This window comes from Perognathus longimembris, chromosome 8 (assembly GCF_023159225.1).
Source record: "Perognathus longimembris pacificus isolate PPM17 chromosome 8, ASM2315922v1, whole genome shotgun sequence".
Taxonomy (NCBI): Eukaryota; Metazoa; Chordata; class Mammalia; order Rodentia; family Heteromyidae; genus Perognathus; species Perognathus longimembris.
Genome location: NC_063168.1, coordinates 60,461,945 through 60,479,897, shown reverse-complemented (window position 1 = coordinate 60,479,897; position 17,953 = coordinate 60,461,945). Strand labels below are relative to the sequence as shown.

General features: G+C 40.0%; 2 protein-coding genes across 3 annotated transcripts in view; one reads left to right on the top strand and one right to left on the bottom strand.

Annotated features, from left to right (window-relative positions):
• Rbks (ribokinase) overlaps positions 1–7,194 on the bottom strand; it is a 69,284-nt gene extending 62,090 nt beyond the window's left edge. For both annotated transcript variants that reach the window (XM_048353210.1, XM_048353211.1), the window contains exon 1: positions 7,066–7,194. In XM_048353210.1, coding sequence (XP_048209167.1) covers positions 7,066–7,151 — 86 coding nt within the window. In that variant the 5' untranslated portion in view covers positions 7,152–7,194. The remainder of the gene's footprint in view (positions 1–7,065) is intronic.
• A 342-nt stretch (positions 7,195–7,536) lies between these two features.
• Babam2 (BRISC and BRCA1 A complex member 2) overlaps positions 7,537–17,953 on the top strand; it is a 400,816-nt gene continuing 390,399 nt past the window's right edge. Inside the window, exons 1-2 of the mRNA XM_048353209.1 lie at positions 7,537–7,660; positions 11,924–12,075. Of these exons, the coding sequence (XP_048209166.1) occupies positions 11,948–12,075 (128 nt within the window). The 5' untranslated portion in view covers positions 7,537–7,660; positions 11,924–11,947. The remainder of the gene's footprint in view (positions 7,661–11,923; positions 12,076–17,953) is intronic.

Sequence of the window (17,953 nt, the reverse complement as noted above, 5' to 3'; positions counted from 1 at the left end):
TTACAGATAATCTCCAAGCCAGTCTTCTACAGTGTCATATCTTTGAACTCTATTATTTAGAACTTATGCGTGCCAAAAGATGTACTTAGGTATGAGACAGTAAAAATGAATATGTTGTGGTCTTTTCTCATATTAAAGTCTCACTATATACTCACATCTTTGCACATTACCACCTTAGGGAGGTCTTCCAGACCATTTGACAGGAAAATCCTCATCCTGATATATTTTTGGGACGTATTTTTTAGTTTGTTTATTTATCCATATTCACATGCATTCAAGAAACACTAAAGTTTCTGGATCAGAGGTACTACTTGAGCAGTCCACCTTTATGCATGGGAAATGAATGTGTGTACGTGCACACACGCATTTGTCTTTTGAATTAGTAGTATTTCACCATGTAGCCCAGGCTGGGTTTGAATTTGTAATTCTGCCCCCATGTATCAAGTGCAGCTATGATTGTAGACATATACTACCATTCTGGTTTCTACTTCATATCCAAAGGGTATACAATTTTATGATTTTTTTCAAGCCCTTAAAATTTCATTTTCTAGCTTTTTTCCTTTCCTTCCCTCCTCCCCCCCCACACCCCCTTTTTTGGGTGCTGTCTGGCACTGGGCTTAAACTCAGGGCCTCATGCTCGTTTGGCTTTTTCACTCAAGGCTAGTGGTCTATCATTTAAGCCATTCCTCCACTTCTGGCATTTTGCTGGTTGCTGGAGATTAAGTCTCTTGGGTGTCTGCCAGGGCTGGCTTTGAACCAAGATCCAAGATCTCAGCCTCCTGAGCGGCTAGGATCACAGTTGAGAGCCATCAGCACATGGCTTCTGGTTTGTTTCTAACAAAAAGTTTGTAATAAAATCTTGGTTCCTTTCTATATAGTGTTATTCTCCCCCCAACCCCTCGGATGCTTTTAAGTATTTGTTTATAATGGATTTGCTTTGAACTTGATTAGAATGTGGTTTCTTCCCCCTCTTTTGGTGTGATAATTTTCATACTTCCCTTAAGTTACCTCTTCTTTATGCCAGAGCCAGGAATATGTCCCAGAACTCAACTATTTTGTTTCCTTCCTTTTCTGGATAACACTCCTGTGCTGCTTGTTATCTGAAACATTTGTTTTCTAGTTCATTATGATAAGTCTGGTAGTAGTCACTACTAAAAGGTGGGAGAAGTATTTTTGCGTGGTATTATACCTTAAAAGAAGCTTACAGAATGCTGGGACAACAGATGCCCATGTATATAGTAAAAAGCTGCATGTGATTATGGTCTAAGGAGAAAAACAAACCAGTTATTAACTTTCCAAGCTGGAGAAGTAGTTGTGTGATGGAAGTCCTCATAATGTCAGTTCAGAAATGCCAGTTAGAATGATGGAGACAAGAAGGGAAACATTCCTTTTATTTTGCTGAGATATAGTTAAAATATTAAAAAAATTAAAAATAAAAATACGACTTAAGGGGCTGGGAATATGGCCTAGTGGTAGAGTGCTTGCCTTGTATACATGAAGGCCTGGGTTTGATTACTCAGCACCACATATATAGAAAAAGCCAGAAGCAGCACTATGGCTCAAGTGGTAGAGTGTTAGCCTTGAGGAAAAAGAAGCCAGGGACAGAGAGCTCAGGCCCTGAGTTCAAGTACCAGGAGTGGCCAAACAAACAAACAAACAAAACCTACTTAATGTCAACAAATCTTTTTTTGGAGATCTATTACCTCTATGGCCACATACATGCATATACACACATACATGCATGTATGCATACATATGTAAATACATGTCTCCTTACTGCCAGCTAATTGTAGTTGTGGAAGAAAAACAGAAACCTGATTAGGGAAGTGGGAAATGAGCTAGTTTTGGAACAAGATCCTGTAGGAAATAAGGGCAGGAGAGATATACATGTGCATCTAGGGGTTATAAAGTGATTAGACCATTATAGAATGGTAAAAGGTATACAAAAGAAAATTGGGAGAGTGGAAAGTCAGGATGCAGAAAAGTACAGCAGAGAGAATTGGCAAGACAAAGGCATTTGCAAAGCTCCTAATGACTTAAAATGACTGAAAAGAACAAAAGTATGGATTTATATAACAATAAACATCACAATACTTCTAGGGATATAACAAAAAGATCCATCTCACTTTACTATAGAGATGCCTACACACCCATACTTATTGCTGCACTGTTCACAATAGCCAAAATCAGCCTGGATGTCTGTCAACAGATAAATGGGTAAGAAAATGTGGTGTATATTCATAGTGGAGTTTTATTCAGCCCATAAAGAAGAATGAAGTTATGTTGTATGCAGGAAAATGAAACTGGAAATCATGATGTTAGGTAAAATAAGTGAGCCTTATCTCAAGAACTATATAAAATAAAAGTGTGACTTTTAGGGATATGGATAGGGCAAAGAAGGAAGGGACCTAAGAAAGGACAATAGAAGGGACAAGTATGATCAAAGTATAATATGTACATGTATGGAAATGTCATAATGAAATCTAGTACTTTGTACAATGTGCCAAAAATAAGTGAAAAGATAGTGACAAATGACTACAGAACCAATGTTTTCTATTTTACCAATTAATTATCGTAAATTTTAAATTCCAAAATGACTTCTGTCACATCATAATTATCTGGGTTACATTTTCCTGCCATCTGCTGGTATAGTTTGAAGAAATAAAAATGGGTTTTACCTTTATCCTAAGCAAAATATATAATTAGAAGGATAAATCACGTGAAAAAATGTATTTTGGAATCAATTATTAAATTTTTTTTTTTTACTATTTTTGGTTTTTGGTGTTCACACTTCTCATGATTGTGAATAATCACGAACTGATTATATTTGAGCTTAACAGTAATACGTTTGTAAGACAGATTAGACATCCCACCTTTGTTTTAGGAAGAAAGAATGCATAAAACTAATGTTTTTTTTTTTTTAATCAAAATGCCATAGCTGTTTGGGGGTTAAATTTGAATTTATTTCTTTTTCTTTAAAAAAAAAATTTTTTTTTTTTTTCTTTTTGGCCAGTCCTGGGCCTTGGTCTCAGGGCCTGAGCACTGTCCCTGGCTTCTTCCCGCTCAAGGCTAGCACTCTGCCACCTGAGCCACAGCGCCCCTTCTGGCCATTTTCCATATATGTGGTGCTGGGGAATCGAACCAAGAGCTTCATGTGTAGGAGGCAAGCACTCTTGCCACTAGGCCATATTCCCAGCCCTAAAAATTTTTTATTGTCAAACTGATGTACAGAGAGGTTTCAGTTTCAAACGTTAGGCATTGGATACATTTCTTGTACTGTTTGTTTTAAATTTGAATTTAATCCAGACCTTTTGACTCCAGTCTTTAAACTGCTCTGTGTTGCTTTCTTCAGTTAATATTTTCTTAGTTTTGCTCATAATAGTGAAAATTTAATATATATTAGATATTTGTTTACATAATGTATAAAATAGCATTTGAAGAAACTGATCTTATACTTAAAAAGACCTATAGTTCATTCATTCCTTCTACTTCTTTTTCTTCTGGAACATTGTAATTTATGCAAGTTTCCCTCACAGCATGTGTCACAATAAATTCTGTATCACTATGCCTAAGACTGTGTGCATAAATACCAACTACCAATAAACATTTGTTGGAACAATTGATACATTAGTAGTGGCAGACTCTATTTCTTGGATGCTTATCATAGGAGAAATACCAGACCAAGCACTTCAATATCACCAGTTCATTAATTATTACAATAGTCCTAAGAAAAAATTATTTTCATCTCATTTCATCAATAAGGAGAATGAGAATCAGAGAGATCAAAAAGGAGGCAGAGATAATGTGAAAAACCTATCTTCTAAATGCTTAAGTGCCCAAAGAATTCAGATCTCAGAAATCTCATCCTGCCTCATGGCAGGATGCCTCATGGCTATATACACTGATGACTCCCAGATTTTTATCTCCAGGCTGTCCTCTCGTCCAAATACATTCATGTACATTCCTTCTTGACTTCTTCAGCTGGATGCTTAAATAGGTACTTTAGATTACTTTTAGCTCCAGATATAGCACTCTCCCCACCCAACTTTCTTCCCTACAATCTTCTTCAACTCAGCAAAGGTTAACTTCTAGTTGTACAGGCCACAGATAACTTGGGAGTAGTTTTTGACTTATTTCTCATTCCTCTGCAAATGGTGTTAGTTTTATCTTCAAAATATAAAGATGCTTGCTTCTCTCCACTTTGATTCCAAACTCATTTTTATTAATATTATTGGGATCTAGTCTGAAGTTGTCTTCCTGCTTCTGTACCTGCTTTCTTTCATTCTTCCTTCACATAGCCCCAGAGTGATCCTATATAGATTAGGACACTCTTTAGCTCAAATGCTCCAATGGCTTTTCATCACATCCAGGGTGATCCAAAGTCCTTAGATTCCTGACACCATCTTTTTCTTTGCTTCAGCTACACTAAACGCCTTGTTGTTCACTTAACAGGGTCTTTTCATATGCTGTGACCTCAAGTCTGGAGTACTTGCTTGTCTGGAGTATGGCTTGCTTCCTTTCTTCCATTAGGTCTTTATTCCAAGTCACTTTCTCAGTGAGAATCTCTTTGGACAGGATCTAACCTTAGTACTCTCATCCTCTTTTTTTTTTTTTGGCCAGTCCTGGGCCTTGAACTCAGGGCCTGAGCACTGTCCCTGGCTTCTTTTTGCTCAAGGCTAGCACTCTGCCACTTGAGCCACAGTGCCACTTCTGGATGTTTTCTGTATATGTGGTGCTGGGGAATTGAACCCAGGGCCTCATGTATACGAGGCAAGCTCTCTTGCCACTAGGCCATATCCCCAGCCCTCTCATCCTCTTTTCATGATTTGTTTTCTTTTTATGGTTGTGGGGCTTGAACTCAGGGCCCAGTGCTGTCACTGAGCTTTTTCACTCAAGGTCAGCGCTCTACCACTTTGAGCCATAAGAACCACTTCCAGTTTTTTTGGTGATTAATTGGAGAACTTTCCTGCCTGGGCTGGCTTCGAACCAACAGCCTCAGATCTTAGGGCTTTTCATGACTAATTTTTCTGTAGCATTTAAAAAAAGTATCATGTATTTTTCATATTTATACTTCTATTGTCTATTTCTTTCTTTACAATGTAAGCCTCATGAAACAGAATTTTTTTGGATGTATCCTTTCTATGTAGAAAGAATCTGGATCATGGTTTAAACCCAATAAAACTTAGTGAAAGGAATAACTGAATGGCAATAACTGAGTGACACAACAGACTAATGAAAGAATGATTAATCAAGGCCTACAAACCTAACATCCAAAAATGTTGACGTGTTTTTGGGTTTTCATGGGAATTTCTTTGGGAAGAACCCTGTTTTCCAGAAGGATGAGCTTGATTTCTCTTATCTTTATAACATGAAATTTTAGAGATGAGTTATCAAGAAGAGGACAAGGTTAGGCACTGGTGGCTCCTGCCTATAATCCTGGCTTCTCAGGAGGCCCAGATATGAGGATCATGGTTAGAAGCTAGCCTGAGCAGTAAAGTCCATGAAGACTCTTATCTCCAATTAACCACCTAAAAGGGAGGAATGGAGGTATGGATCTAATGGCAGAATACCAGCCTTGAGCACAAAAAGCTAAGGAACAATGTGTAGGCCCTGAATTCAAGCCTCAGTACACACACACACACACACACACACACACACACACACACAAATTAAGAGGATAGTAATAAAGATGGGGATTAAATGCTGTTTGCCATTTGGAGTGTGCTAATGATTTTTAAAATTACCACATATACTATTCATAGAGTACTAAAATTAGAAATGAAAAAAATTGTTAATTGATTGAATTAGCAGTATCTGGCATACATTAATATATAAAGAAAGCTGGACTTGGATGTTATCCAAAAGGACTTATTAGTTTTACTTCTAAAGTGATTCTACAATATAGGCATGGTATGTCTAAGCTGGTTAAATTTAGAAATAAGAGTAATGAGGACACTATCTTTAGATCAGGCTACTATAAAGATTGTTCTGATAATCTGGTTGGGCCTGATGTAATAACAAGAGTTTTTATGATAGAAAAGTAATAACGAGGTTGATAGCATGTGAGAAAGACCTGTCCAAGCACTGCTGGCTTTGAAGATGAAAGGGGCCATGACCAACCAAGGATGGCAGCGCCCATCTTATATTTATTTTTATCCGGATTTATACTTGGGTTACAATAAGCATAACCCATGATTATGAGAACACTGAAAAATAAGCTGCAAATACAACATACAGCAGGAATGACAACAATAGGGGCGATAGATTTCTTTTTTGTTGGTCACAGGGCTTGAACTTTGGGCCGGCGCGCCGCTGCGTGCTGTAAGCTTTGCTACTCAACGTTAGTGCTCTTCCACTTTGAGCCACAGCTCCACTTCCGGTTTTCTGGTGGTTAAGTGGGGACAAGAGTCTCATGGACTTTCCAGCCTGGGCTGGCTTTGAACCGCGATGCTCAGATCTCAGCCTCCTGAGTAGCTAGGATGACAGGCTTGTGCCACCAGCGCCCGGCACAAGGAAAACACAGGGTCTTTTTTATTTTGGTCCGTCGCCAGACTTGAACTCAGGGCCTGTGCTCAAAGCTAGTAGCTCCTCCACTTTGAGCCACAGCTCTATTTCTGAGAGGGTTCTTTTTGAACCGTGCTCAACTTGCCATTTCCTATAAACTTGGTAGGACAGTACCTCGTTTGGTTAGGGTTAGGTTTCATAAAACACTTCATTTAACCTTCGAAACACCCCTGTGGGGGAGCGGCGCCTTGGGGGGGGGGGCTTCGGAAGGATGATGCCCGGGGCCAGTCAGTCACCTGGCCGGTCACGAGGGAGGCTCAGCGGCGGTCTCGGGACCGAACCGCTGGCAGAATGAAGCTTTCATCCCCCGCGCGCGTCCCCTCACCGGAGGCTTATTTACCTTAACAAACTCGAGTTCTGCCTTTCCACTTCCGGAAGGCCGGACACGGGCTGGCACACCTGAGGTTCACTCCCCGAACGCGCCACAGACCCTGCTCCCCCTCCCCCCTCCCCGAGCCCAGGCCGCCCCGCCGCCGCCGCCGCGCACCGGCCCCAACTAACCTGACCAGGTCGGTCATGCACGAGCCCACCACCACCACCGCCACCTCCTCCGGCCACCGTCTGGTGGGGTCCCCGGACGCCGCCATGGCTACCCGGTGAGGCCCACAAACCCGGACCGTGACCTTTGCCCTTTGCCCTACGCCTGACCTCGTAACCACAGACGCCGCTTCACCCCTCGCTAACGACTCGGGCCTTTCACCCTCCTGTATGGGTCGCCCACCCCAATGCCCGAAATAACTCCGCCCACCAGCGGCCCTCTATTCTTCTAGGGACAGTCTGCCGCGCCGCCTTCACCGTACCAAGCCTGGCAGACATGGCGGGAGCCGGCGCTTCCCGCCGCCCGCCCAGGTAAGGAAGGGCTGAGCGGGAATTTTCAGGCGTCGCGGGGGCGCCTTCCGGACAACCCGGCTTCGCTCCGCGCGGGAGCGCGCACGCCGCTGGTCTCCAGGCCGTGAAGGGGGCGGAGCGAGACGTCAGGGAGCGCTCACGTACTGGGTCCGCGGTGCGCGTGCCGGTCGGCGCGGCGGTCGGGGGCGCGCTCGGGTAACCTGTACCCCGCGCAGTCGCCGGTTACCGGTCGGACTTAAGTTCCAAGGTACCTGGACTGGGGCTGGTGTGGGGAGGTCAGACCTTGAGTCGCGCAGGTGACGCAGAGAGCCGTGGTTTAACGATGGCCAGAGGGCGCGCCTCCTCTTCCTCAAGAGCAGGCCCCCCCCACCCCCCGTTCCACACGATGCCCCGGTCGCCCCCCTCACGTTCATCTCCTCAAGAACGAGCCTACCCGGCCCCAGCTCCCCACTTCCCTCCCTCACTAAGACCACCGGACTAACCCCCTCCTTGCTATTGAGGAGGCGGGGGGTGGGATTCATACAATTTGGGGGGAGGGCGAATGTCCCTTTTGGACGTTCCGGGGAACGTGGGGGTGTGCGTGTCATTCTTTGGGTTCTAATCGATCTGTTTTTCCGGATGGCGCTCCTCTGAGAGATCGCTTCCCCGGCGTAACTTCCCTCGTGTGCTCTATGACGTCGGTGTGATGCTGCAGGAGGCCCCCCTTCCCGTCCCATGACGTCAACTGGGCACGTGTTTCCGTGTTTGTCATCCTTTCCTAATTGCCACAGCCGGGACGGTGCTTTTGTACGTCTTTCTATTCCCCAGGCAGCCTACCAGAGGACCTTAGGCGACCTTATTTTAATCTTTGTGAAACATTGTATATATATATACATATATCTATATGTATATCTATATGTATATCTATATCTATATATATATGAGTTTCCCTCCGAAATAGCGTCAAAATTGAGGAAATCCAAATTGCAGAACTGGCATTTTAAGAGAGGACACTGATCACGAAAACCTTCTCTCTCTCTTAGATCTAGTGAGCTGGCATTTTTGAGAGGAAACTGGCCCAGAAAATTTTGTCTCTCTGAGATGCTGCCATGTTGAATAGTTACTGGGGGGATTCACTTCAGTTCGTGACTCTGCTCACTGCACCCAGAGGGCCATTATTTTTTGGCTATTTGGTGATGTCTGATTTTAGAATTAGTATACTTTTACCTCTTTCTTACAGAGATTTCATCTGCTCACTAGTGAAACAGATTTTAGTCCTGCATGAACTCTTGCACTGTCAAAAAATATTATTGTATTCTTCTAGAAACAAAAGGCAAATTCATTCCCTCAGGTGGTAACCTCAAGTCATGACAGTTGCTGAGTTGAATGGGTGGTTGTTACCATTAGTGTGGTTTGATTTCTTGAGCAGGTTTGTTCTCTTCAGCATTTGCTTAGTGAATCAGGACAGCTTCAGCCTTAGGTTAGCAATAGTCTAGTACGTTTCTAGTTGTAAAGCAAACATTCATTTCAATTTATGACTGTCTTCATATATCCTTAAAAATGTCAACTTCATGGTTTCTCCTTAGTGATCCTTTAGTCACTAAAAGTTCTTTGGTCCTGTTGACCCAGTGGTCTTTAATGTTTATACAGAGGAAGATGTGAATAGTAGACTTTGAGAGAGAGAGAGAGAGAGAGAGAGAGAGAGAGAGAGAGAGAGAGAGAGAGAGATGAGAGAGCGAGAGAGAGCGCTAGATTTGAATTGTGGTCCTTCTTGTCTGCTTCATTTGTGGCATTGAATAAGCTCTTATGGATTTGTCTGTGAAATGGGAACAGTATTCACCAATTGTTGGGGGTAAAGTGACTTATGAAACTGTGGGCAGTGTGGTGCTGATAGTGAGGAGATAATGCTAATTATGCATTGGTTCTGCCTACCTCTTTCCCTTCCTCCTTCTCTCCCTCTCCTTTCTCTTAGAAATAAAAGGAGAGGTAAACTAATAGTAGGTATTGTCAGAAAAAACATGGGAAGAATAATTTTTAATGTAAGATTTTTTTTTTTTTTTTTTTTTTTTTTGCCAGTCCTGGGCCTTGGACTCAGGGCCTGAGCACTGTCCCTGGCTTCTTCCCGCTCAAGGCTAGCACTCTGCCATTTGAGCCACAGCGCCACTTCTGGCCGTTTTCTGTATATGTGGTGCTGGGGAATCGAACCTAGGGCCTCGTGTATCCGAGGCAGGCACTCTTGCCACTAGGCTATATCCCCAGCCCCAAGATTTTTTTTTTTTTGCTTTACCCCTAGATGAGTGGTTTATGGGTTTTGCCCTCATCCTTTCAGTATATAAAAATAAAATGTTACAGAATAACAAAAACTTCAAGCATGATAGTATGGATTAGTACACTCTTCAAAAACCAGTTAACCCTATCATTTGCAAAAGAAATAATAAAACATCATTTTACTATCTAGGTTGCAAAGAGCAATTGTAATAATATGTTATAGAAACTCAGTGATAAAATGTTGTAAAATTATACACTGTTTTTGTGATTGGTAATATAGTTCTTTTTTTTTTTTTTTTTGCCAGTCCTGGGCCTTGGACTCAGGGCCTGAGCACTGTCCCTGGCTTCTTCCCGCTCAAGGCTAGCACTCTGCCACTTGAGCCACAACGCCGCTTCTGGCCGTTTTCTGTATATGTGGTGCTGGGGAATCGAACCTAGGGCCTCGTGTATCCGAGGCAGGCACTCTTGCCACTAGGCTATATCCCCAGCCCGGTAATATAGTTCTTGAGATGTTTATTGTTACCATATGATGCTATATTAGAATGGTGGGAGGAGGGCATTTGGTTAGGGGTTAGGAGAGAAGCTTTCATATTTGCACAAAGAATGGTTTGGGAACATGGCATAAAGCTTTTACAATGCATCAAAAGGACTTCTGGGTGTCATCACTATCTAGGGCTGAAGGATCATGGAAGTCCTTCCCTTTATTAACTTAAATGATAAAACAAGTACTAGGTTTAGAAGGCTCTTGAAAACCCTATGTGGTAAAACCTGTGAAAACTAGAGTTACAGAATCCATTACTTGTAGTTGGCTAGAAATTAGTCCCCCACTCTCTTAAAATATGGGCTTGTCCTTTCAGATTGAGAAAGGAATGATCATTTGAATTGAGTTTCTCAACTCTAAAAGTTTCATCTTTCATTCCTCTATTAGGAGGAATGTACTCTTTCCTCCAGTACCATGAGTTTCCAAATAATTTAAATAAGACCTAGTGGTTTTGCATTTGTATTTTAAGTGTAAGGATTTAGTGCATTAAAATCAGTCACTGAAAGATTCATAATACTCTGTGTTCTAATATTTGAGTAAGTCTCTCTCTCTCTCTTGTTCGTGTGCTGGTACTGGGGCTTGAACTCAGGGCCTTTTGCTTTCACTTGGCTTTTTTGCTCAAGGCTGGCCCTCTACTTCCTGGGTTGAATCCCTACTTCCCAGCTTGTCTGCCCCCCCCCCCCCCCAGTTAATTGGGTATAACAGTCTTACAGAGGTTTCTGCCTAGACTGGCTTCAAACCTGGATCCTCAAATCTCAGCCTCTTGAATAGTTAGGCTTATAGGATTCTAGACAGGTGTCACTAGCACCTGGCCTTTATTGGTTTTTGTACCATTACTGGGACTTGAACCCAGTGCCTCTTGTCTTGTATGGCTTTTTCACTCAGGGCTGGTACTCTTCCATTTGAGCCTTATCTCCGCTCTATTTCATAATTATTAAGTGTTTTACTACACCTGTCCCTCAGATTTGCTACATTTGGTCTGTCATTTTTCAAGGGTATTTTATATTCTTCCCATCCTTAAATATATCTTTAGTTTTGGTCTCACACATATATTTATTTAACAGTATTTTAATTAAATTTATTGATTATTTATTAAAATGTTATTGGATGCTTAGTGTTTACCAGGTCCTTTGGTTGAACACAAGGGATTCAAGATATAATCCTTGAACAGGTTATGCTCACAGCAGATAATGAAAATACACTGTGGAGGGACTATTGTTAAGGGAGTTGTGTTAGCAGTGAATGATTTTTAGTAAGTGCAATGCAAGCAGATTGGATACATTTTTGTAAATTATTACCAAATTCTTACCCCTTGTTGGGGTGAAGATGGGAGGATTCCTAAGTAAAAGGTGTTTTGTCTTGTATGTTAGGGGGGGATTATTGTTATTAGAGGCTTCTTAGTCTCAACCATAGTAGAAGAGATGATTGTGAGCTAGAGTAGAATGACTTTGAGGAGAGGGTGGCAGTGATCTTTGGAAAGGAGAAGGGACTTTTGCACTTAAAGGGTTTCTTCCATTCCTGAAAATCAGTGGTACATTCAGGTCCTGTGTGCCTAGCAGTAGGGAAATAGATTCTCCTGGAAGATCACTAGGAAGCTCTACAGGTGGGAACTAAAATATTTCTTGATGTAAAGGAAGATCCTGAGTGCTGTGCCAGCCTTTATGAAACTGGTTATGTTTCATTCATTATAAACTGATGACCATTGTTTCCTTCTATATTCAGCAGGGGTTTATAAGTCAAGTCAAAATGTCCCCAGAAGTTGCCTTGAACCGGATTTCTCCAATGCTGTCACCGTTCATCTCTAGTGTTGTCCGCAACGGAAAAGTGGGACTGGATGCCACAAATTGTTTGAGGATAACAGACTTGAAATCTGGGTATGTACCTGAACTAGTTCAACCGTATCTAACAGCAAACCTTTCTTCCAGACTCATAAAAATTAACCACTGCTGAGATTCTTTAAGACAGAGTCTCATCACCTGCTGGTTCAGTTGGGTTTAAATTTTTTACAAGTATTTATTTATGGCAGTGTTGGGAATTGAACCTATGGCCTCATGCATGCTGGATAAGCACACTACCTCTGAGCCACATTTCTAGTCTCTGATTCAGTTGGTTTTGTTTAGTTCTTGACATTTTGTGTTTCCTGTTTTTGTATTTCAGGCCATTGCTTTATGGCCAGAATTTGTATGTCATTTTTTTTTCCTGGCTTATCTCTTTGTGAATAGTGTGCCATGTGGGTTTTAGCAAGAATGTTTTTCAAGCATTGGCTTGATTTCTTGTTTACTACAATTCAGTGTGCACATTAAGAATAAGGTTTTGAGATTCTGCATCTGACATCATTTGATATTCTCTTAATAGGAAAATTATAATAGCTAGCCTAAATGAGTCATTACTCACAATGGGGTTTGAATAGCAAGGTCTCACACCTGGATGTGTTGCATTAAAGAAACAAAAACATGTTTTGAAAAAAATAGAAAAAAACCAGAAGTGATAAAAATGCGATAGGAAATTGATATTGTTTTAATGTTATATTCTTTGTCTTACTTGAATTTTGCTGATTTCTCCTTTCATGTCCATTGTTGGTTCAGGATTGAATGCAAAATGCACATCAATTTAGTTATTAAGGCTACTTAGTCCACCAAATGCTGTTTTTTTTTGGTTTTTGTTTTTAATGATCTTGACTTTTTTTTTTTTTTTGTTTTTTTTTTTGGTACCAATCTTGGGGCTTGAAATCAGGGTCTGGGTGCTGTCTCTGACTTTTGTGTTCAAGAACAGTGCTCTACCACTTGAGCAGGTCTACTTCTGACTTTGTGGTGGTTAATTGGAGATAAGAAATCGTGGACTTTCCTCTCTGGCCTGGATTTGAACTGTGATCCTCAGATCTGAGCTTCCTGAGTAGCTAGGATTACAGGCATTGAGCCACCAAAATCTGGCAGCCTTCACACTGTTAAAGATCACTGGTGGGTTTGGCATGTGGCTTAGCGGTAGAGTGCTTGCCTAACATGTATCAAGTCCTGGGTTCGATTCCCCAGCACCACATAAACAGATAAAGCTGGAAGTGGCACTGTGGTTCAAATGGTAGAGGGCTAGCCTTGAGCAAAACGAAGGCAGGGACAGTGTTCAGGCCCTGAGTTCAAGCCCCAGGACTGGCAGAAAAAACAAACAAACATCATTGGCTAGCTAGTTTATAAAATGTCCCTCCAGATGTATTTGTCTAATGTTTTCCTTTTGTTAGAGTGGGAAGTCTCCTTACCATCCAAGAGTACTAGAAATCCGTGTATCAGATTAGGGAATAAAATGATATTCATATGCCATTTCATGTGATTTTCCTTCCCTGCCTGCTGAGAAGCTGGGATTACAGATGTTAAACATCTGGTCTGGGCTCTACAGTATTTCATAGCTATTGTGTTCCACAGGTTAGGTGTATTCAATACGTTTTTCAAATTACATTATTTCCAGTTTTGGATGTGTTCATAGGTATGTAACGTTAGCCTTTGTAAGTCAAAGAGAAACTGTACTCTCATCATTTTGGTCCGTTTATTTTTCATTGGGCATTCTGCCTGCCTGCTGACTGTGACTTTTTGGCACATCCCCATCATTTTTTCATATTAGAAATGTTGAATTCTCATTTCTCTTTTAGTTGGTTTTGTTAAGCTCTCTTGCCTTTGTTGTTTTAGTTTGACTAAGCTGGTTTGGATAAAAGTTATAAACTTAATGTTCTTTAATAGTAAGATACAGAAAACTAAGATACTACTTAGAACAGAAGGATGCTTTTTTGGAGATCTGGCAATGTTAATTTTGTTAATTAAATGCTTATTGAGCATTTACTATTTGTTAGTCATTTTGCTAGTACTAGACATTCAATGCTCTTTTTGTTGAGGAAAAAATGTGAGAGAAAGAACTCTGGTGAAGTGGATAGGAAAAATTTAACTTTATTTTGCTACCTTGAATATATGTTTGCTATAATTGTTAGATGATGTAAATACTATCATCCTTAGAATAGTTAGGTATTGGAAATTGACAGTCTGATTCTTTTACTGGATTAGAATTTGTGCTATTGTTGAGCCACAGGTCATTTCCTTAAGCAGGGTCCTCAGCTTATAAATAGTGGTAGTAAATAAGAGAAATTAGAGATTGTGAATTGGAGATTGTATGTAATATTAATTCCAATTACTATAGACAAATTATATAATGACTGAGGCCTCCTAAATTACAAAGACCTTTAGATGAACAATATTTCTGAGTGGGATCATTAGTATCAGAGATTGAGAGGGTATTTTCTGGTTGCCCTTACTGCCATTTTTAGCCTGGACAAAGTAGAGTGGTAATTTATCCACTCAGGCATGAGTGAACCTTGAAAACCATACCATAAAGCATCACATATTATGTAGTTCTGGAATGTCTAGGGTAGGCTGGTCTATAGAGATGAAAAATAAATTAGTGGTTGCTAATGGCTATGGGAATGAGAAGAACTTGCTAGTATTGGGTATGCGTTTCTTTTTGGGCTGATTAAATGTTCTAAAGTTAGATAGGGATGATGGTTGTACAACGTGAATATACTAGAAATGAACCAATTTTATGCTTTAGGGTAAATGTTATTGCATGTGATGAATTATATCTCAGTAATGGTTTCATTTAAAAAAAAAAGCAACCTATGAATTAAGGATGTTTAAAAGATGGGATTTTTCTCTTTCGCTTGTCGAAACATTTATTTCCGAATGCTGAAGACCTTATAGGCAGCTGGTAGGCTTCATATCAGAAGATATAAACCTGGACTTCTTATGTCAATATACTGAGACCACTTGGATTTACCAACATAAAGTCATGTTGCTTTTTTTCTGCAGACTTCCTTTTGGGTACTCTAAAATTCCTGAATGTTTAGTTTAGTATAGGTAGTAGTACATATAGTGGATCTGATGAAATATTTAAAATGACTGCACTAGCTCTCATCTTATCTGCACTAACACTGCCTCAAAAATATGTAAAGGGGCATTTAATGACTTTTAATATTGTTAGTCAGTTTTCTGTCACTATAACGAAATACTGCAATAATTAACCTATAAGGATAAAATATTTATTTGGACTCATGGTTTCAGTAGTTCCAGTTCATGATGAGGTAGACTCATTACTTTTAGGTCTTTTAGGTGGGCATGATTGGCAATTGTGGGAAAACATGATAAAGCAAACTCCTTGCCTCTTGGCTAGGGAACTAAAAGAGGAAAGAAATGGAGCAAGGGTACTTCCATCCTTTTCAGGGGCATTTCCCCAGTGACATAAGGACCTTCCATAAGGCCCTGCCTTCCAAAGGTCCACAGTGTCTCCCAGTTAGAGCCATTGTAAAGCCAAGCCTTCAATATATGGACATCCAAACTATACCAAATACTTAGGAAATTCAGTTTCTTTAGATTTTAAAATAAATAAAAATGTCTTTACCTACAGTAACAAAGTTGCTCTGCAGAGATGTTTTGAAAAGTCTTACTAATACAGAGCATTCTTTAAGTAGCTATTTTATTAACATATATTAAATATATATATATACATATTAATGGGACTCACTGTGATAGTTCCATACATCTATGCAGTGTACCTTGATCACATCTATTCTCTTCTTCTCTCCTTGGTCCCTTCATCCCTCTGATATCCTTCTTGTCCCTGGTAATCACTATTCTACTTTCTGGTTGTCTTTTTGTGTAGCTTTTTCCACATGTTAGAAAACAGATACTTGTCTTTCTGTGTTAGTTTTGTTAAAACACAATGTCATCCAGTTGTACCCATTTTCTTGAAAGATTTAATTCTTCTTCATGGCTGATTAATATTCCATAATATATAATGTTTTTATCCATTCATCTATCTATAGACAATTGGGCTGACTCCATAGAATGCCTACTGTGATTAACGTCACCATAAATGTAGATCTGCAACTATCTTTTTGGTATGATGACTTCATTTTCTTTGATCCATACTCTAAATTTCCTTTAGATAGCTGATCATATGGCAGTTTTGTTTTTAATATTTTGATGAGCATCCATACTGATTTCCCTAGTGGCTGTATATTTCCTAGACATTGTGTATGTTTCTTTTTCTTTACATCCTCTCCAGCATTTGGGATATCATTACTATTATTACTAGAGATTGATCTAAGAACTTTGCTTTACCACTTGAGTTTCATTTTCTGGTACTTAGGTTTAAATTCTGGATATTGAGCTTGCTAGAATGTTGTTCTTAAGTGAGCCACTTGAACCATACCTCCAGCCCTGACTTTCAATGGTTATTTTCCAAACAGGTCTTGAGAACTTTTCTGACTGGATTATCCCCAAAACTATGATCCTTCCATTTGAGCTTTAAAAAAAAATTAAGATGATATAGAATGTCATTGTAGTTTTGATTTGTATTTCCCTGATGGTTATTGATACTGAGCATTTTAAATTGGACATTTGTGTTTTAAGTTGGATATTTGTATTATAGTTTTGACTTGAATTTCCCTGATATCTGGTGATAAAAGCATTTTAAATTGCACATTTGTATATTTTCTTTTTTTTTTTTTTTTTTGCCAGGCCTGGGGCTTGAACTCTGGGCCTGGGTGCTGTCCCTGAGCCTTTTTGTGCTCAAGGCTAGCTCTCTACTACTGGGGCCATATCACCACTTCCGGTTTTCTGGTGGTTAATTGGAGATAAGAGTTTCACTGACTTTCCTGCCTGGGCTGGCTTTGAACCTCCATCCTCAGATCTCAGCCTCCTGTGTAGCTAGGATTACAGCAGTGAGCCACTGGTACCAGGCTTTGTATATTTTCTTTGGAAGACTGTCTACTCAGATTATTTGTTCTTTTTTTATTATTATCTTTAAGTATTTTTACAAAGGAGCTGCCATTTAACAAAGCAGTTTATGAATACAATATATCTTGATCAATGTCTCTTTCAGCATTCTTACCTGTCCCTCCCTTTCCTACTTCTTCCCTTACTCTTTATTTTTTTAGGCTATATATTGAAATCTTTTTTTTTTTTTTGCCAGTTCTGGGGCTTGAACTCAGGGTCTGAGCACTGTACCTGGCTTCTTTTTGCTCAAGGCAAGCATTCTACCACTTGAGCTACAGCACCACTTCTGGCTTTTCTGTTTATGTGGTGCTGAGGAATCGAACCCAGGGCTTTGTGCATGCTAGGCAAGCACTCTACTGCTGAGCCACATTCCCATCCCTATATTGAATTCTTAACTGCATTCTCCCCTCTTCTCTTCCTCATCTTTACATTTACGCATTTTTAATTGGATTATTATTTGTTGTTGTTGCTATATTTTTAAAGTATCTGACATTGCCCATCGTAAGGAAATGGAAAGACTTGGAAAAAAATCATACTAAGTGAAGTGAGCCAGACCCAAAGAAACATAGACTCTATGGTTTCTCTCATTTGTAATAATTAGTCTATGTCTAGGATAGTTCTAGCAGATGATCACAATAGCTCAATAGTTATCACAGAAATGACGGTAAGTGAAATGATGTTCAAAATATGGAAACAAGTGGTTTAACATTGATGTTTTTACTTTGAACATACTATGTGAAATTATTTCTTTTTTCTTCTGTTTATCTTCCCTGTGATTTAGCCCCTAATGTCACTGTGTTTGATTCTGGTACCCTAGGTATTGAATATATGTTTGTCTGAATTAGGATAGGGAAGGGGAACATCAAAATGGTAAGACAAAAGGTAAAAGGAATACCAATGCAACAGCAATACTTACAAGAAAATATGTTGTAAACTAACAGTA